The sequence below is a fragment of the Corapipo altera genome, unplaced genomic scaffold (genome assembly GCF_003945725.1).
Source record: "Corapipo altera isolate COAL_440 unplaced genomic scaffold, ASM394572v1 301, whole genome shotgun sequence".
NCBI classification, from domain to species: Eukaryota; Metazoa; Chordata; class Aves; order Passeriformes; family Pipridae; genus Corapipo; species Corapipo altera.
In genome coordinates, this window is record NW_020884926.1 from 4,472,360 (window position 1) to 4,492,529 (window position 20,170).

Below are 20,170 nucleotides of genomic sequence, written 5' to 3' on the forward strand. Positions count from 1 at the left end.
TTGGGGTCTTTGTAAATTTATATTTACATTACCTTATTAAAGTAGAAGAGTTCTATGGAATATTCAGTATTTTTAAGGAAAAAGGTTTATCTGCTCTATCTTTTGTTTCTGTTTCTCTTCCCTAGAACCGGGGAAATCTTTATTTTCAAATCAAAGAAACTGTTTTGTTCTTCAGTAGCCTTTCACAATCTTAATTTATTTAATATGTTCTTTTGGTTTTTGTTTTGTTTTTTTTTTTCATTAGGTGCAGATGAATTTTTTGATCCTGCTGCAGATGCTTCAAGCATGAATACCTTTACCAAGAGAGATCATGTTTTTGCTAAATTAAATCTGCAGTTGCAGGGTGGCTCTTTCACTCTGTTGCATAAGAAGAAGAAGAAGAAGGTGGTGCCTGCTGAGGAGACTGCTTTTATGCAGCTGGAGTTTTCAGGTAATAAACCCATTTCTGTTCTTTCTCCAAAAGGACCAGAGCTGCCTCACAGTCATTGTAATGTATAACAAACTATAAAAACGTTTGGGTTTTTTGGTAGAAATAAATATACATTTAAGTACTTTCAAAAGTGCTTGTTGGACAGTGTTTGTTATCTGTGAAATGAAAGTAAAACGTATCCTGTGTACTAAAAGGAACAATTTTATGTGTTTATGTTCCAGGTGTAAAGATCTTGGCAGAATCCCTTCCTCGCAGAAAGTCTTCCCTTCTCAAAGTTCAGCTTGGTGGGCTTTTCCTGAGGGATTTGGCAACAGAAGGGACCATATTTCCTGTTCTTGTTTTCCCAAATCCTGTAGGTGAAAAAAACTCATTAAGTTACTCTGTAGGCTGCATAAGTGTGTATGAAACTAGTTATACTCCAAAACTCCACACGTGTTTTTCTTATCCCAGAAAGAGAACACAAAAGTCTTGAGGAAAAATTTCCACTTGCTGAACTTAGTTTTCCCCTCCCTTTCAAAAGATCATTTGCAGAAGTCCTCATCTTTTGCTCTGTATGATTGTGACTTTAACCTTATATGTGTTGGGATGAAGAGAATTTGTTGAACAACATTTGATTTTTGTAACAATCAGCTTGCTCCTTAACCAGTGATTGTTCTTTTCCATAAAGCTCTGTGGTCCAAGTAAAGGTTTTATTTCACCTGTACACTGGTACACTGGTAATTCCAGAGGAGATTTCAAATTTCTCTTCTGAGCAAACAAAATTTGAATGCAATGCCATGAGAATTTCCCATGTATTTTGTACTTTGTGCTGGCTGCAATTTGCACTTCAGCCTGTCTGCTGCAGGAGTGGGTAGTGTTGGCTTCTTAGTCATACTTTCTTCTCCTGTTTCACCATGGCAGGGGAAAAAAAATGTACATAATAATCTCAGACTATACATACATTTCAACAGAAAATACTTTTATGCTTATATCAGGTGGCTTGGTTGATTTTATCTAAACAATCTTTTTCTTTTAAATTCTTATCAGCAAAAAGAGGTTGGCTGCATGTCTTCCTTTGGACTCCAAAGTTTGTCCTCAGAAATGACTAATCAGAACACTGGTAAAGATTTCATTTTATGTTTGATGAGATAATTCCTACAAACCAGAAATTTCAAAACTGAGTGCCTAGAGTTTTGAATCCGTGCAAATGCTTTTTGCAAGTGGTAAAGATAAAATCATAGAAGCTTTGTTTGGCCAGAAGGGTGGATGCAAGTTGGCTGTAAAGAAAGTAAGAAAAGATGTATTTCAAGACAATAAGAGTTGTATCTGCTCTGTGTTTTGGTTTAAAAAAGTTGTTAGGAGTTCAACAGTAAGGCCCCAGTTTTACAAATGTTTTTATATATATACAGACATGTTGAATTCTGTTGATTGTAGAAGTTGATCATGTTATTGCTTTTCTGTTACTGAAGAATTCTTAGACACTTCTACTTTCCTGGTAGTACCAGTTAAAAATCAGTTATTAAATTCTTTGGGGTTTGTTTTTTGCTTTTGTCTACTTGTTTGTTTGGGGGGTTTTCTTACAACTGCTTTTTCTAACTCTTTTTTTTTCAGTTGCAGATCCTGATGCCCCAGTGTTTGAGATGCTTTATGAGAGAAATCCAATCCACAGCACTTTTGAGAGGCGCCTGGAAGTCAGTACCAGACCTCTAAATATTATTTACAATCCACAAGCCATTAAGAAAGTAGCTGACTTCTTCTACAAGGGAAGGGTTCATACCTCAGGTTAACCTTTATTGTGTTTTTTTTGGTGGGGTTGGGGTTTTGGTGGTGGTATCGTATCTTTTCTTGTCTTTGATTTTTATTTATTCGCATTCTTAGAAATACAAAGCACAAATCAAAGAATCTCCACTTTAAATTTAAATTAAGCTAAAAAAGACCAGAAAAAGGTTAAGGAAGTGGTTTTTTTAGGCTGTTTTGTGCTTAGATGCTTCCTTTTCTTTGTGCAGCAGCCTGGTGAGTACAGACAGTACCTTTCACCTGCTGTGTTTGCCTGGCCTATATTTTACTGCAAAAACTTAAATCTTTTCTGTTTTCTCCTTCTTTTCTTTTTTTCCTGCTTCAGTAACATGAACAAAGTTATACCTAGTGAGTTTTCCATCTCTTGTGCAGGTTTTGGTTATCAATCTGAGTTAGAGGCAAGAGTGGCTGAAGCTGCCAGAAGACAGTACAACAAGCTGAAAATGCAGACAAAAGCTGAAATCAGGCAAACTATTGATCGTTTGCTGGTTGGAGACTTCATTGTAAGTTTGTGTCCCAAAAATGTTTATGTACCTTTCAGCCTTTTGTTTTAGGACTTGAAGCTCTAAGAGTGGGGCTTGTTGTTGTTTGTTTGTGTGGTCTTTGTAAGCAAGTGGGGGTTTATACAGGTGGTGGTGTAATATTCCTTTGCTGTCAGGAAATCCATGTTTGTGGTGCAGGGGATGTTTCACCTGCTGAAAATGTCTCTTTATTGGCTGTAATGGGAGTCTGTGGTTTAACAAGGTACCAAACTTGAGTGTGGCTGGAGTTTGTAAAGGTCAGCTCATGGCTTTTTTGCTTATGTTTTTTTCTGGGCTATTAAGTCTTCCTTCTTAACTTCCAGGAAAACAGCAAAAGCTGGACTGTGTGCCTTGATATCTCTGCCCCTCAGGTGATCTTTCCTGATGATTTCAAATTTGTGGATCCAGTGTTAGTTGTTGTAGATCTGGGAAGAATATTACTCACCAATTCTCAAGGTATGATCTAGAATTATTGTAGCTTTCCTGTTCTTTCCACCTTCTTTCAGACACCCAGAGCTTAAAAATAAAAGGGTGAAAAAGGACAGGGAAGTTTTGAGGGGGAGATTCTTGATTTCTAAAGTAGAAACAATCTTTTTCTTATGATAATAGAATGAAAGTCAATATTAGTCAATAAAGTCAGTTGAACAACTGATAGATTTAAACCACATACACATATATATAAACCTAATAGAATCTGATAGTACATAATATATAAGGAGACAAGGACAGTGCAGGTATGATTTGTGTTTTAAAAAATACAGTTTAAGACTGGATGACCAGGTAACAATAAGAAACTTTTGGAATCAAATACTTTTTTGAATACTTTTGTTTATTTGTTTGTTCACTATTATTTTTTAATCCACAGAAGAATCCAAAAGAACTGCAGATAATTTTTCCTCGGAAGCCAATGAACTGAGTGATGAGGAATATAAAACACCTCTTGCAACTCCTCCCAATACCCCTCCACCAGAATCCAACACCAACAGTGGCATCAAAATGTCTGAATTTACTGGAGTAGAAATAAGTGAAGAGCAGCTACAGGCACACTTAATGAGTAAAAAAATGTATGAGAGATACACACTGTCATTTATGGACCTTCAGATCATGGTGGGCCGAGTGAAAGACAACTGGAAGCACGTTCAGGACAGTGATGTGGGTCCAACCCACGTGGTAGAAAAATTCAACGTTCACCTGCAGCTGGAGCGCAGACTGATCTACACCTCTGACCCCAAATACCCAGGGGCTGTCCTGTCTGGCAACCTGCCAGACTTGAAAATTCACATCAATGAAGACAAAATACTGGCTCTGAAGAACTGTCTTACGCAGCTGAGCACGTCTGAAACCAAGTCTGCAGATGCCCTGCACTTAGGGAGAGACAAGATCTTTGCAGAGGTGGACCAGTTTGGCAGTTTGCATGACTCTGTGATGAATCTCACCCAGAGTGTTGTCATGCTGGAGCAGCACACCAGGGAGGTTCTTGTGGAGTCTCAGCTGCTTTTGGCCGAGTTCAAGGTGAACTGTATGCAGCTGGGTGTGGAGAGCAACGGGAGATACATCTCTGTGCTCAAGGTTTTTGGCACCAACGCCCATTTTGTGAAGAGGCCATATGATGCAGAGGTGTCCCTGACTGTCCATGGCCTCTTGCTGGTTGATACTATGCAAACATATGGAACAGATTTTGATCTCCTGATGGCTTCCCATAAGAATCTGAGCTTTGATGTCCCAACAGGGAGCCTTCGAGACAGCAGGGCTCAGTCCCCGGTTTCTGGACCACACGATGCACGTCCCATCGATGTCACTGGTTTGGCAGAGAGATGCACTACAGCCTCAAACACTTCACCTGGGAACAATGGAAAGGATCAAGAGTCCCTGATAAAATTAGAGTATCAGTTTGTGAGTGCAGAGTGCCCATCCATGAATTTGGATAGCAGCCTGCAGGTGATCTCTCTACAGGTCAACAACCTGGATATCATCCTTAATCCAGAGACTATCGTTGAACTGATTGGGTTTCTCCAGAAATCTTTCCCAAAGGACAAAGAAGATTCTAGTCCTCAGCCTTTAATCACTGACTTGGAAAGAGACTGGAGGGAACAGGAAACATTCCAGTCTACTTATGCCCAGAACACAGAGGTAGCAGTTGATATTCACTGGTTGAATATACTCCTCCTCAGGACAGTTGGCATGACAAATGGAGAAAAATATGGCAGAAAAATTGCCACAGCCAGTATTGGTGGCACCAAAGTGAATGTCTCCATGTGCAGTAAACTGGATGTGAATGGCTCTCTTGGATGCCTTCACCTTATGGATCTGACACAGGACAATGTAAAGAACCAGTATGTGGTGAGCATAGGGAACACAGTGAGGTATGAAAATCTCATGGGTGATGTAGATTACTTTGAATCTTTGTTCTTCAGGCTCGATGATGGGAATAGCCTTCCAGATGCTTTAAGTTTCACTTTCACAGAAAAGTCAAAAGAGGAGTGTTCTCTCAACCTCAAAATGGCCTCCTTACACTACAACCACTCAGCCAAATTCCTGAAGGAGCTGACTTTGTCCATGGATGAGCTGGAGGAGAACTTCCGCAGCATGTTGAAAAGTGCAGCCTCCAAAGTCACCACGGTCCTGGCAACTAAAACTGCCGAATACAGTGAGATGGTTTCTTTGTTTGATACCACCCCACGATCAAGAGATGTTGCCAGCACAGAAGATAACGAAGGGGATGCATTTGGACCACAGCCCCTCAAAACTGATACTATCAAGCTCATATTAAATATAAACATTGAGTCCCCAATTGTCTCCATACCTCGAAAGCCTGGTAGCTCTGAGCTGCTTGTAGGTCATCTAGGACAGATATCAATCCAGAATTTTGTGCCAGGAGAAGATGAATCTACGAGTGATAGGCTGCAAGTTGAAATTAAAGATATTAAAATGTATTCTTTAAATAGCAGTCAGTTTACAAGCAAGAAGGAGCCTGCAAGTGAGACACCTCATGGGCCACATTCTTCCTCAGGTCCTGCCAGTGTTAACAGCCAGGAAGAATCCCATTTTACTCGTCATGACTTCTTTGAATCATTACATAAAGGCCATGGTATGTTACTCAGAGGAGTCTTAATGACTTTAGTATAAGTAGTAGATGGTGCTAAATATGTGTGTTGTCCATAGGTCTGACTGTATTTTGAGCAAGTTCATGATCTCTTCTGTACAGTCTTTATAGGATAATCACTTATTCTAATGTTGTTTTAATTTCACTTTCTCTTAAAGCTTTCCACATTCTGAATAACACCACCATCCAGTTTAAATTGGAAAAGATCCCACTAGACAGAGATTTGGAGTTAACTTTTCCTCTGAGTAATGAAGACTTTGGAGTATCGAGTGTTATGAGGATTGAAGGGAAATTTGTGAACCCTCTTCAGGTACAGAAATGTAGTAATTTCCACTATCAATATAAAAGTATTTCCCTGCATGGAAGATAAGTATTTTTCAGGCCAATATCTTCAGGTTTAACATACTGGTAGTTTAGAAATCATATCTGTTTACACATGGTTTGAAGAGACAGTCTTAAGTCATAATAACAATGATGAACGTTTAACCTTGTTTGTGGGCATTTTAGACATCTTTATGAATTAGTCTAACTTTTGCTTACCTTGAACAGAGAAGCAAAAGTAATTGTGTCACTGTCCAAATAAATGTATTTGCAGTTCTAGTAGAAACTGAGAATTAAAATGCCATTATCTTGAAAAAAATCTGTGCAGGAGCAGAGGTTTTAAGTAGAGGAAACTGAAACTTCTAAAACTAAGGAGTCAACCAATGATGGCTAAGTAGAAAGCTTGTTCCATATATTACTGTATAATCTCAGCATGGCAAATTTAAGGATAGTTTGGACGGTTAATTATTTTTAACTAACTCTGTGTGGATGCTTTTTGCCCCAGGAATACAAGAGATCCTCTTGTGGGATCCTCTCCTGTATGTTTCCAGTTGGTGTCATCTTGCAGAGCTAATACAGAAGAATTGTTTTGCTTCAACTTTGCATTGTACCTTGTTCTGGATTACGTTTTACTTGTGGTTTGAAATTGCACAGTCTTTCCACTTGTGAGTTTTAAACTGTATGTACTGATTTTATTAATATGGAGAGCTCTGACGTGAGGGTTGTTTCTTTTCTCTGCGTTGTAGGTGGTGTTAGCAAAGCACGTGTATGAACAAGTCCTTCAGACTCTGGATAATTTAATTTACAGTGAAGACTTGAACAAATTTTCAACCACTTCTGTGTCTCCAACTGGTCTTAGTTCTCCTTCAGCATCAGTTCATAGTACAGGCACAGAATTCTCGAGTGAGCGGAAGGAAAATGGCTTATTCAGCCACTCCGGTTTTAATTCTGTTCCAAACAAGCCCTTAGCTATCAGGGAAACAAAGTCTTTTACTCAGATTCAAGCAAACTTTCATATCTCAGAGCTCCAGGTTCAGCTAAGTGGTGATCTCACACTTGGGGCACAAGGTCTTGTCAGCCTTAAGTTTCAGGATTTTGATGTTGAGTTTGCCAAAGATCACCCTCAGACCTTGTCCATCCAGATTGCCTTGCGCTCCCTGCTCATGGAGGATCTCCTGGAAAAGAAACCAGACTCTAAGTATAAGAACCTCATGGTGTCCAGAGGAGCACCCAAGCCCTCCAGTTTAGCACATAAGGAGTATCTTTCCCAGTCCTGTCCCTCAGTATCCAATGCAGAGTATCCAGATATGCCACGTTCCCTCCCTTCCCACATGGAAGAAGCACCAAATGTCTTTCAGCTTTACCAAAGACCAGTTTGTGCCTCCCGTAAGAAGCCAAAAGAAGTTGCTGATTCTGAGTATCCTCTGACTCCACCTCCTTCTCCAACAGCAGACAGATCCAAGTTGCCCTGTGGAAAAAGTAACTTTGATGATTCCTTAGTTCATATCAATATATTTCTAGTGGATAGGAAACATCCCGAATTTTCCTCTCGCTATCACAAAATTAACCGTAGTGTAGATGTTGATTTTAATTGCCTAGATGTCTTAATAACTTTGCAAACTTGGGTAGTGATACTGGATTTCTTTGGGATTGGATCCACTGCTGATAACCATGCTATGAAGCCGCAGCCTGAAGATACTCAGCAGACAATCAAATCAGAAATAAATTCCTTGTCAGCTTCTCAAGCCCAAGAGCCTGTAAACACTAAACTGGATCTGAAGGTATACTTGAGATGCAAAAAAGTAATTGGATTGTCTGTCATAAAACCTCTGGTTTATAGAAACTTAAGGTGACATTTACATTAAATGTTTTACATTCCAGTGGGGAATGTGCAGAAATTCAGAAACAGGTTCAAAGTGTGTGTAGATGTAGCTTAAAAAAAATGGGAGTTATAGAAAAGCAAAACATCTGCAAAATGATCGGCTCCCTTGCTCTGTGACCCTCCTGTCTTGAATGTTAAAGTTACTTCAATATTAAAGACCTGACATGCTGAAGTTGGTACTGTGCTGTTCTAGGTACTCTGGAGTTATTTATACAAAAAAAGTATATACCTTTATATATATATATATATATATATGTATATCTCCATAGATGTCTATACATCTAGATGTATAAACATTTTTAAAAGACTGTGATATACATATATAAATATAAATATAAATATATATATATATATATAGTCTTTGCCCAAAGGTCCTGCAGTCTAACTTAGATGGGAGAAGCCTTCAAAGATAAAAGGATGCAGATGACAGTGCTGGGATTTGTTGTTGGCCTGGTCACTCTGAATTGCTTGGGAGACCTGTTAATGTGCAAACAAAGAAGTAAAAATGTTGCTTTCCTGCTGTGTCTCCCAGTCAGATAATTGTTGTTTGCCATTCATGTGTTACAGTGCAATTGTCTGGAAAAATAAACTAAACAAGATGTTCCAGCTCTCAAGTCATGTTGTTTAATAGCAATTTGTTGCTTTTTTGTTTGGCCAGGTCCATTCTTTGTCCTTAGTCCTGAATAAGACAACCAGTGAACTTGCTAAAGCCAGCGTGGCAAAACTGGCAGCTCACTTGGAAGTGATTGGTGAGTGGATGGAAGGGCTGAGGTTGTTTGCCGCTTAAAACACAAAGAGGTTTGCACTGGAGTTGTGATTTGAAATGTTTTAATTTTGGTGCTCACTGGGTATTTGTGTGTTTTTCCTGGACAAAATGCACATTCCCTTCCCACTGCTTCTTTCTCTGCTTTTTCAGGCTTGATTTGAAATCCTGGCAGCCCTCCCAGCTGTCAAACCCTTGATCATTTTAGCTGAGTGTGGCTGGGATTTTAATACTTCTATTTCACAGAGCAGAACAATAGTGTTTATTACTGTTTGAGAGGAAAAAAGCAGTTGTATCTAAGTTTTCTCAAATCAAAGTGGTGTAATCACATGATGTATGTAAAGCATAGAGTTATGTCTGGGTTAATCTAATCTTTGTAGCAGAAAGATGTGATTTTCTTTGAACATGAGGTTTAATGTTGAATTGAATGTGATTGATTTAATTACTTGTAATCAAGTTATCCCACTAATAGAAACTTCAGGGGTTTAGTAACTTATCTGTGTTTGAGAATCCTGATTGTCTGTCCTTTGTTTTGCAGAGGGAGATTTAGCCTTGCAGGGAAGTATTGGAAGTCTGTCCTTAAGTGATCTTACAGCTCATGGAGAATTTTACAGAGAACGTTTCACTACCAGTGGTGAAGAAGCTCTCATTTTCCAAATCTTTAAGTATGAATTTAAACTTCTTGTTACTCAGTATTAGCTCCCAAAACCCCCAAAACCCAAACAAACCCAAAATACCCAAACCTGCAACTTTCAGGGCTGCATGATTCTGCTTTGGCCTCTTGTGGCCTAAATGAGACTTTGAACATTTTCAGTCATAAACTTACGATTTTTAACTTTTCTTTGTCTGCAATGTAGATGGTTTATCAAGAAAAGTAGCTTTTTAATTCCCTCTAAAGCTGTTCTTGAAACTACATTGATAGTTCCTAGATAAAACTGCAGCTGATTTTTAAAAGATGGAAAAGATTTTCAAGTGGTGAAGTAGATTTTGCATTGCTTCTTAATTTTGGAATTAGGGGTTTGCTTTTCTCATAGTGTACATTTGAATTTCATCTGCTTTCTTTAAAGCCAGAGTTCTTATCTTGTGCTGTTTCATGGTTTACCACCCCCTCCTCCACCCACTAGAATTAATCAGAGTAGAAATTATTCATGTAATGTTATGGAATTAATTTCAAATATATCAGCACACTGATTCAGAGTTGAATGTACACATTATCATGCAGTGGAGCACTTAGTCTAAGATATAAAATCACCAAAGGTCCGTCTGGTATGTAGAGCTAAAAGGTACATTCCACATGTAGAATTTTCTTGTTTGCTTAATTAAAACTCCTACATATACATAATTTAGAAATAATTAATACAAACACAATTTTCCATGTCTGTAACTGAAATAGTTTTAGTTACATGCCACGAACATCAGTTAAATCCTCTATATTATTATTACTTTGAGTGCAAAAAAATAAATAAGCAGTTTATAAAAGGTTGCTAAGATTGCTAAGTGTTACTTTTAACCTTTCTTCCAGGTATGGGAGGCCAGACCCTTTGCTGCAGAGGGAGTGTGACATCCGTGTCACCCTGAGGATGGCATCAGTGCAGTATGTGCACACCCAGCGCTTCCAGGCTGAGGTGGTGTCTTTCATCCAGCATTTCACTCAACTTCAGGATGTCCTGGGGAGGCAAAGAGCAGCCATTGAAGGACAAACAGTATGTCTGGGGTTTTTTTCTGCTCTTTCCCACCTTATCTTTTGCAGTTGAAATGCAATATGTAATTTATGTTAATGAATCAACTCAATTAAGTTGAAATGGTGGGAGGCTTCAGGGTTCTGGTGTTGCTGCAGATTTCTCATCTTGTAGTCAAAAGACCTTATTTAGGGCCATCCTGCTGCTCTTTGAAAGTGTGGAATACCAAATGTACACATTGCTTAAAACTTTGGCACCTGGATCCTGCAGGATGCACTGGACAAAAAGTCAAGGTGTTATCTTGCCTTTTTCTCCAGTGTTCACCAGGTAATAATACCTGAATAAGGAGAACCAGGGGAGAAGTTCTGTTCCACTCAGGTCTCTGGTTTAGTTTGCTGGTAGACTGAGAAAATCAGATGCTGAACTCAAGCATGATAAAACCTATCAATAATCATGACAGTCATGGACTATTTTATGACAAAACCTAATGTGGGAGTGACTTATGTAGTTAGTAGTGATAGTCATGTTTAAAAGTTGCTTCTCATAATTGGAGGAAAGACAGTGAATACTTTGACCTATTAAAATGCTTCATTGTACATCACTTGGAGAGTCTGAGTCTGATTTTGAAACATCTGTTCTTAAATGATGGCATTTTTTCCTTTTGTAAATAATTTGTCTTGAGTAAGTTTTTTAACAGTGAGCTGAGTAGTGTCTGGTTTGCCCCTTAGCTCAGTGGTGACAGTGTGTGTCACTCCTGGTGCTGCACCTGTTGCACAGGTATTTCCTCTTGGCATCAGAATCCTTTTTTAATGACCCTTTATTCTCTGCCTAAAACAAGAGTTTGAAGTGTTCTTTTTTTGTATAAAATTTTACCACATCTTAATTGTGTAAATCAAGGAGTAATGTTCCTGAGTTCAGTACTAATCAGTGTGAAATAATTTTTGTAATTATTTTTTTAAATGCATTTTTGCTTTTCCCAGGTAAGAGACAAAGCCCAGAGAGCTTCCCGAGTTCTCCTTGATATTGAGGCTGGTGCTCCTGTTCTGCTTATCCCTGAAAGCTCCAAGTCCAACAGTCTCATTGTAGCTAATCTGGGAAAGCTGAAAGTCAAGAACAGATTCCTGTTTGCAGGAATGCCAGGCACCTTCTCCTTAAAGAACAAGGTAAGAACATGACTTCATTTAACAGCTGGGGGGTTTCCTAGTTCTTGTGCATTTTATTTCTGCATTCTGGTAAATGATTCTTATGTTTTACTTTATATGTAGACTTTATGTTACTCATAATGCCAGTCTGTACCAGTGTGCTGGGTAATCTTATGGATCTGTGCTGAGCTGCTCCCTCTGTACCTGCACCTGGGGTTGTTGTCTGAGGCATTCAGAACACAGGGGACTGAACTGAGTCTGTCCTGAGAGAACAGAGGGAATAAAGGAATGAACTCACTCCAGCTGGTCTTGTTGGGAAGTAGGACCCAGCTGGGTGCACACCTGAACCTGGGAGCACAACAGGCTTCCAGCTGACCCTGCTTGGTGGCAAAAATTTCCAGTGTGAGTCACAGAAAACAAGGATGTGTGTTGGCTCAGACTTGGGGCAATACACTGAAGAGCAGAATTGGGTTTAATTTATTTTTTTGTGCTCTCAGTGTGTGTAGTTGCTTTGATCAGTGAAATCTAGTGAAAGGTTTCCCTTGCACCCCTGGCAAGGCACAGGACAGGAGGAGCTGGTGTTGCTCTTGAGAGATGCAGCCCCAAAATTTGGGGTAAGGAAAATCCATCTTGGATGGCTTTCTGTATCTAACCTAAGCAACAAAATAGGTGGTTGTCTGGGAACCACTAATTCCATTTTGAAGGGGGGTAGGAATGAGTTGGGTTAAATTGCTGCAGCAGTTTGTGGTGTGTCTGTTGCCTCCATCTGATTTATATCCTCCAGTGTCTTTGCTGTAATATTGGACTGCAATATTGAGTTGTTTTCTGTACTGTGCTGATGTACTTAAGGGCTTGTAAGTGGTAGATTCCTAAATTAATATAAGAAATTAAAACAAAGGATGTGTGCACAGTAGTTTTATTTCAACCTAAAAATACTGTGTTGTGTAGCACTGTAGGAATTTAGGTGTTTGAAATTGGATTAGATGTGGTTTGGGCTTTTTTTTTTTGGTGGCTTTGTTTTCATTTTTTTCTCTGTCCTGTGTTTATTTTTGAGGATCGGATTTTACAAGGCAATGCATACAAGGATCCTGTTTTATTTGAGGTATTTCACATCTTTGTGGCAGTGTTCAGGTGCTCCTCATTCATCTTTAAAAAAGGAAATATTCTTGTGGAATTTAGCACTTTAAAAAGTTCCTTCATTCATTAAAAATTATGTTTTTGTTCTAAAGATTTTGCTGAATTCTATAAGAATTGGATTTAAATTTGTTGTGGTGTGCTCTTTCTGCATGTCTGAGGAGCTGTTAATTTGGATTTAATTGCATAAATTCATAGATTTATTGACGATGTGGTGACTTTTCTTTGCATGTACTTATGAAATGTTAATTTTTTCAAATTTTTTTCTTAAAATCCTTATCGTGATGACAATGAATTTTTCCAATTTTTTCTAATATTTAAAAACCACATAAGGGAAGAAAATGTTCACTCCATCATGGAAAACTATGAAATTGGTCAAGCAGGATTTTTGGGAGAAGAAATTCCTAATGTTGATGTGACTTTTCCTAGTGAACTTACCCTTTGCAGGTTTTTTATGCAAGGCAGCTCATAAGATATCCGTGGCATATGTTATTTTCATCACCTGAAAAATAGCTTTAAATATTTAACCATCTTTATTCTACAGAAATGTTTAGTATCTTGACAGTCTTACCCCTCCATTTTGTATTAATTCCATTTACATGACAGCTTTTTTGTTTTGTGCAAAACCCTGTAATTTTGAATTAGTTTCTCTCTGAAAAGATTTTACAGCTTTTTGGGAAATGTTGCTGAAATGAACTTTTTAAGAAAGAAAATGTTTTCATCTGCTGTTAAGGTTGTAGGATAAAAGTTTGGCCATCAGTAAAAGATACTGGCATTCAAATAAAATATGTAGTTTTTGACAGGAATTTGTTGCAGCTTGAACCTTGGTGCACTGGTTCCTTAGAATTTAAATTAAATATCTATTCTTAATTATAAAATTCTTTTCTTTAGCAGGATGCAGTTCAATTTTCATCTCCTTTGGGAACCCCAAAACACAGCATGAAGAAAACAAGTGCTGATGAGTCCAAAGTGCCGATGGAAGGACTGGTCATGAAAAAATCATCAGGAACAAACATTTCCAGGCTGAAGAACGAGCCTGCACTGAGCACTTCAAATAAACAACAAGGGCACCAACCCAAGCTGCCTGTTGTACCCAACCCTGACAGCCCAGGTATGTGAGGAACAGGAGAAAAACCCCCCAGAGCTCTTCTTTTTTATGGTGAAATAGGACAGGGACATTTTGCTTTGATCTCATGTGACACTGAAGAAATAAGGCTCTGGGTCTGAAGACTGTGGGTTTGAGAAGAAATGACTTCTTAGATTTCAGGCTGATTTTTACAGCTGAAAGGATTAGGGAGTTGTAGTTCAGCTCCTGGAAAAACAATCCTGCAGTTTGGGTGGTTTGAATTGCATATTGCAGACATAGAAGTATAGTTGGACTCTCAGCTGAGAGTTTACATTTACCTGTGAATGAGCTCGGTGTCTGGTAGTTACAGATACTGATGAGTGTGAATAAAAAAAAATTAAAAATTGGAATAAAATCAAGACAAAATGATATTTCTTTTTAAAAGTTAAATTTCTCTTTAAAGTGAAGAAGTTGGTATCTGGTAGTTACAGATAGTGATGATCGTGAATAAAACCCCCAAAATTTGGAATAAAATCAAGAGTAAATTAAATTTCTTGTTAAAAGTAAGGTGCATTAGTTTTGTACAGATTCTGTTTTTTTCTTTCTGAATGTGTTATCTCCTCCCTGCAGAGGATCACATCTGCCTCTTAGACTGCATTGTGGTTGATCTGCAGGACATGGACATCTTTGCTGCACAGAGATACCAGAGAGAGTATTCCAAGGCTGTGGAAGATACCAGTGCAGACTTGAGCTTTCCATCCTACTTGGTGAGGCAGACAGGGGGGAGCCTGCTGACAGAACCCTTCAGACTGAAGTTACAAGTGGAGAGAAACTTGGACAAGTGAGTTTGAGCAGGATCCCTCTGTGCTGTCAGCCTGAAGCTGCGTTTCAGCTGCCTTTTACTGTATCCTGAAAGCCTTGCCTGCTGTGTGAGAGCTCCTGGGAATGCTGAGGTTTTGCCCTTTGTTGCAGGGAGCTGAGCCATGCAGTTGCAGACATATCAATACATGGCAACCTGTCCTCAGTGCACTGCTCCCTGGATCTGAACAAGTACAAACTGATCCGTGGGCTGCTGGAGAACAACCTGGGGGAGCCCATCGAGGAGTTCATGCGCCCTTACGACCTGCAGGATCCCAGGATTCATGTAAGAGGAGCTGTGTGCAGCTGGAATTCTGTCTTGGAATGTCTCTGGGGGTTTTGCTGATGGCAGCAACATTTTAAGAACAGAGCTATAGAGCAGTGGTGTGAAAATGGATTAATAGGCATTTTCAACTCCAAGGCCACACTGCTGTGAAATGTAAGATTTCCCCAGTAATGGCTGCTGACACTCCCTGAGGGAGAGGGACCCCACAGCTTTTTGCAATGGCCTGGAATAAGGTTTAATTCAGAAATGAAAGTTAAACAGATGCTCTGAAAAAGAATGTTGGTGTTTTCCACTTTCAGACAGTTTTGAGTGGAGAAGTGTACACTTCCATGTCGTTCCTCATTGACATGGTCAACGTGAGCCTGGAACTGATGGATCCAAAGGGAAGAGATGGACACAGCTCTTTAGCCAGGTATGAATGTCCCTTTGTTACTCAATTCCTTATCCTAAATACTATGCTCATCTGAAAGATATAGGACAAGAATTAAAGTAATATGTGGAATTACAGTTTAATAATGCAGTGAAATAGAATTTCTTAATTGGAGTTCAAATGAGAGTTTGAGCTGCTCTGAAAGATGGAAGGGAATGACAGTGTACAAAAGATACCATCTGTGTGTCCTTCCAGTTTTCTTGAAACAACAGTTCAGTAATCAGTTAACTTCCTCAAGATGAATAGTATTTTAATTAAGGAAATGATGTGAGGGAAGTTTAAAAAAACAGATTTCTGCTATGTTGGTTTGGTTTATTTGGTTTTTTTTTCTAATCCAGAAGGTTCTGTATAATTGGAAAATATAATTACATACAGTATAGATCTACTTTCTGTCACTGTGACATGAGATGTGATTATAGTTGTTGTAGAAAATACCTAAATGGAAGATACCATCAGTATCCCATACTTTTAAAATAAGTACCTTTAAGGAATAAATACCCTAAGTCTCTTCAATGTATTGTTTTGCTTTTTATTCTCCCAGGTTTGATTTTAAGAAATCCAAGTTACTTTTTGAAAGCTCCTCCAATGGAACAAAGTCTGTCAATCTGGTTTCCCATTCCATGATGGCCTTTGACACCCGTTATGCTGCACAGAAATATGCTGCAGGGCCCCCAAATGTCTTCAACTGCATCTTCCAGTCCTCCAAGAACACCAGCAGCCCAGGAGCCATCCAGATTGAACTGCACTTCAGGTTGGGAATTCTGGGATTTGCTTGTTTTTAATAAAGACATAACCAGGATTGTCCTGTTTTAATACCCCTATTATTAATGTAGATAAACTTGCTGGCATTGTTTTTAAATCTGATCACATTTTTGGGGTGCTCAGTGGTACTTGATAGATTGAAATCTGCAGATATTAATTAACTGAAAGTTGGATTTTTTTTCTCCCTTTTTGCAATAAAATTTAGGTTTGAATGTCTAGTGAATCAGATGAAGTTCTGACCTATCAAAATCAGTAGTGCTTAGAGCTCAATAAGTCTGGCTTATCACTTGTATGTTTGCATAAAACCAGATTGTAGAATTTGTAATACAAGTTGTAAAAAAGCTGTTTCCCAGCAGGTGTCACACGAGCCTTTCTGAGACCATCAAATACAGACTGAAACAGCACCTCTTTCAAAAACAACCTCTGTATTCTCTTCTGTGTTCTGTCCTATCCTGTTTGCTTTTCCTCGTCTATTTTGATCTAATTTAATATTGAAAATGGGAATATGAAGTATAATGACAGTATTTACCAGTATCAGCATGGTGTTTGGTAGGGGGATGTTAACTTTAAAAGGAGGGTGAACTAGAGATGTTGCTTTCACTTTTGATCAGATTTACTGACCAAACACAGGTTTTTCACTCTTCTATAAGTGTGACACCTTCTGAAGCAGTTGCAGGAGCAACGTAGAAAAAAAACCTGTGGACTATTTTAATCCAACAGAAAACCTTGAAGCCTTTTGTTCATAAAAACCAATCAAAGAAACTTCAGACAATTGAGAGAAATTTTTTTTGAAAGACACTAACATTTTGACTGGAATAAAACTAAGATGGGATTTACTTTAAAAAAACCTAAACCCCCACCAACTGGTTTTCACAGGACTGTTGAGTCAGTAGCTGCCTAGATTAGGCACACTTAGTGAGTTTGCACAGTACAGCCTAATCTGGTTTCTGAGTGATGGCTTCAAGAATCTTCTTCCCAACTGTTATGCTTTTCCATCTCAGCCACAGCAGCATGTGTTCTGCTTTTAGTGGTGAGAGCATCCTTGGCACTGGATGGAGGTGCTGGCAGAGCTCAGTGATAGTGTTGTACTGGCTGGTGCTTTTTGAAATCTCCTGGAGAGCCAGGGAGAGTTAAAGGCTTGTGCTGTTGGAAGCAGAGCAGACAGGCTGCTCCCACAAAGGATCACAGTTCTTTAGAGATTTTATAGTCCACAATGTGCTGGATATAAAACTATTTCATGGTACTTAAGCACTTAGATGATTTTCCAGTTAGCATGACCAAATATAAGTGGTATTCCAGATCCTGAAGCCAAACACTTTTATCCCTCCTAGCCAGACACTCAGAATGTGATGCTGGGAGTTCAGGCAGGCTGACATTTTTTGGGGATGACAGAGCAGCTTCCTGTGCTGCAAAATGCTGTCAGGGTGTGAGGGGAAACACATTGAATGTCTCATCTCAGAGCCAGGTCTGAGTTTCACATGCAGTACTTTAGGTTTGATACCCAGCAGATGTCAAATGATAATAAAAAGATCACTTTTAAAATCTGAGACTTTGCAAATTCGTATGAATAATGTAGATGTATTAAAGGAGCTTTTATAAATGTCCTGTTATGCAGTTTTTCAGTTCATTCTTTTTGTCATTGCAGCATAGAATTCATGCACTTAAGACCTGTTGGGTTTCTGTGGGTACAGCAACTTGATGAATTTCAATGTTATTCAATCTTACACATATCTTATTCAGTGTTATATATATCTTATTCAGTGTTATGTATATCTTATTCAGTCTTATATATATATTATTTAGTCATATATGATTGACTTTTATTCAATCTTATATATATAAAATAATAATCTTATTCAATCTTCTATATATTTTTATTATTTTTTTTTAAAGGACAGGTACTCTGTAGACTAAGTGTATCCCTTGAAAGTTCATATAATTCTTACTGGATACTGATAGTTTTCAGCGTGGTTTTAAATCTGTGCAAGATGTAAAGTTCATTGTATTCTTTTCTCTTCTTGAAAGGTCTACTAAGGATTCCTCCAGTTTCACAGTTGTACTGAACAATCTTCGTGTATTCCTGATATTTGACTGGTTGTTGCTGGTCCATGACTTTTTATATACTCCTGGAGATACCAAAAAGCGGGAAACCCCCCTTTCATCCCGGCAGAGAACTTTTGTCAGTGACACAACTGTGGTTCCCAAAACAGTGAAAAGTGGGGTTGTTACCAAACGTTCTTCACTGCCTGTGACTGCAGAAAAGCAGCTGGAAGTGAAGGTTAATGTGACAGGTAAACGTGCTCTTCTCTAGTGCTTTTGTAGGAGCTTTTCTTGTTAAAATCCATGTGCTGGTGGAAAACCAGATCCATTAAAGGAAATCAAGAAACCCGCTGCAAATGCTTTAAATAACTCCATGATATTGCCAGTTGTCCTGGTTATTATTTGTGGCTTTGTTTGGTTCAGGAACTGAGTTTGTGGTGGTTGAAGACATGTCTTGCTTCGATACCAACGCCATTATTTTGAAGGGGACAACTGTTCTCACCTACAAGCCCAAGTTGTTGGATCGTCCTTTCTCTGGCAGTTTGTTTGGCATTGAGGTGAGAACAAAGAAATTTGCTGTTGTCAGACATCTAAAATTAGAGGAGCTTGTGAAGATACATCACTATAAATATTTATACAACAGGAATAATACACAAATTATTTTTGAAGTTTGTTAGTTCCTCATCAAATGCTCCCCATTTTATAGAGTTTTGTATTGTTTCTCTTAAGACATTAAAACACTTGACTGTAGCCCCAAAATATTGCTAGTTCTTGCCTGATCTGTTTGCTCAGTTAATAATTTTTCTTGAAATAATTTTCAATTTTTAGGTGTTCTCATGCAGGTTAGGAAATGAGCAAGAGACTGCACTGTCAATTATTGATCCAGTGCAGATTCATATGGAACTTGTTGGGAATTCTTCCTACCCAAGTGGTTCAGGACTGTTGGATGCTTTCAATAGTGAAGATTTTCCTCCTATCCTAGAGGTAATATTAAAGGCCTGAATAAAACTGTATGTGATAGAGAATACTAAAGTATGATCTAGTACAGATATTTTTATGCCCAAGGATTCAATAGAAGACTTACAAAGGCATAAGAAAAGAATAAGATAATTTTTTCCTGAAGTGAAAAAGGGAAAGAAACAAGCATGAAGAAAATGCTCTTAGTGGTAATGAATGAGGGAATTTTGGGATGTATTATAGAGATTAATAGTGGAGGAAAGAAATGGGCTGATAATGTAGACATGTGAGTTACTCATACCTGAAAGACAAATTTATCTTTCTGTTTCTAATTGTCAGAGCTTATTAGAGGGGAATTCTATTTAGAGACTTTTTTACCATTATACTAAAGTAAAAACATTTTTCCCTTGAGATGTGCTTTTAACACTTTTGGTTGTTGGTAAATATGTTTGCCAGTTTTATTATTGGAGCTTCCAAACAGTGTGATCATCTGCTTTTAACACTAAATTTTGTCCTCCTATGGGAAAAGCTTTATTAATATCCGAAGTACGCAAGAAAAAATATGTAGAAAAGGGTTTAAGTGACTCTTATATTTTAATTTTTCATTTAGATTCAGTTGCAGGCACTGGATATCAGACTGTCCTACAATGATGTTCAGCTCTTCTTGGCAATTGCAAAGTCAATTCCCCAGCAGACAAGTGCAGCTCTGCCTGACTCAACTGCTGCAAGTGCTGCTCATCCCTCCAGCTCAGCTCTGGGGACTGAGGCCTCCTCCACACATGAAAACAGGGATATATCCAAACGTGTGCTGGATCCTGTGCTTGGTATGTTTTTAACTGCTGGAGTGAAACCATTTTTTTATCTAAAGAAGGTTTCTACAAGGTCTAAACGCTTAACACAAAAGATGTGGGTATCTCCATGGTGTAAAACACTTGTTGATTATAAATATCTGATGATGGTACTATAAAAAAAGTAAAAGCAGTGCTGAATCACGTGCTTTTACTACAGTCACAATCTGAA

The 20,170-nt window shown here is 38.4% G+C and overlaps 1 protein-coding gene across 6 annotated transcripts in view; it reads left to right on the top strand.

Moving 5' to 3' along the window:
• Positions 1-20,170, top strand: part of VPS13D (vacuolar protein sorting 13 homolog D) — a 92,785-nt gene that overhangs the window by 9,496 nt on the left and 63,119 nt on the right. For 2 of the 6 annotated variants that reach the window (XM_027658112.1, XM_027658116.1), the window contains exons 13-35: positions 245-430; positions 652-782; positions 1,457-1,529; positions 2,021-2,191; positions 2,579-2,709; positions 3,051-3,183; positions 3,593-5,815; positions 5,989-6,140; positions 6,898-7,932; positions 8,692-8,782; positions 9,335-9,461; positions 10,319-10,499; positions 11,456-11,638; positions 12,672-12,719; positions 13,643-13,862; positions 14,448-14,658; positions 14,790-14,961; positions 15,261-15,373; positions 15,933-16,142; positions 18,179-18,444; positions 18,617-18,750; positions 19,022-19,177; positions 19,761-19,974. In XM_027658112.1, coding sequence (XP_027513913.1) covers positions 245-430; positions 652-782; positions 1,457-1,529; positions 2,021-2,191; positions 2,579-2,709; positions 3,051-3,183; positions 3,593-5,815; positions 5,989-6,140; positions 6,898-7,932; positions 8,692-8,782; positions 9,335-9,461; positions 10,319-10,499; positions 11,456-11,638; positions 12,672-12,719; positions 13,643-13,862; positions 14,448-14,658; positions 14,790-14,961; positions 15,261-15,373; positions 15,933-16,142; positions 18,179-18,444; positions 18,617-18,750; positions 19,022-19,177; positions 19,761-19,974 — 6,561 coding nt within the window. The remainder of the gene's footprint in view (positions 1-244; positions 431-651; positions 783-1,456; positions 1,530-2,020; positions 2,192-2,578; positions 2,710-3,050; positions 3,184-3,592; positions 5,816-5,988; positions 6,141-6,897; positions 7,933-8,691; positions 8,783-9,334; positions 9,462-10,318; positions 10,500-11,455; positions 11,639-12,671; positions 12,720-13,642; positions 13,863-14,447; positions 14,659-14,789; positions 14,962-15,260; positions 15,374-15,932; positions 16,143-18,178; positions 18,445-18,616; positions 18,751-19,021; positions 19,178-19,760; positions 19,975-20,170) is intronic. The other 4 variants (XM_027658115.1, XM_027658117.1, XM_027658113.1 and 1 more) reach the window with 3 other exon arrangements.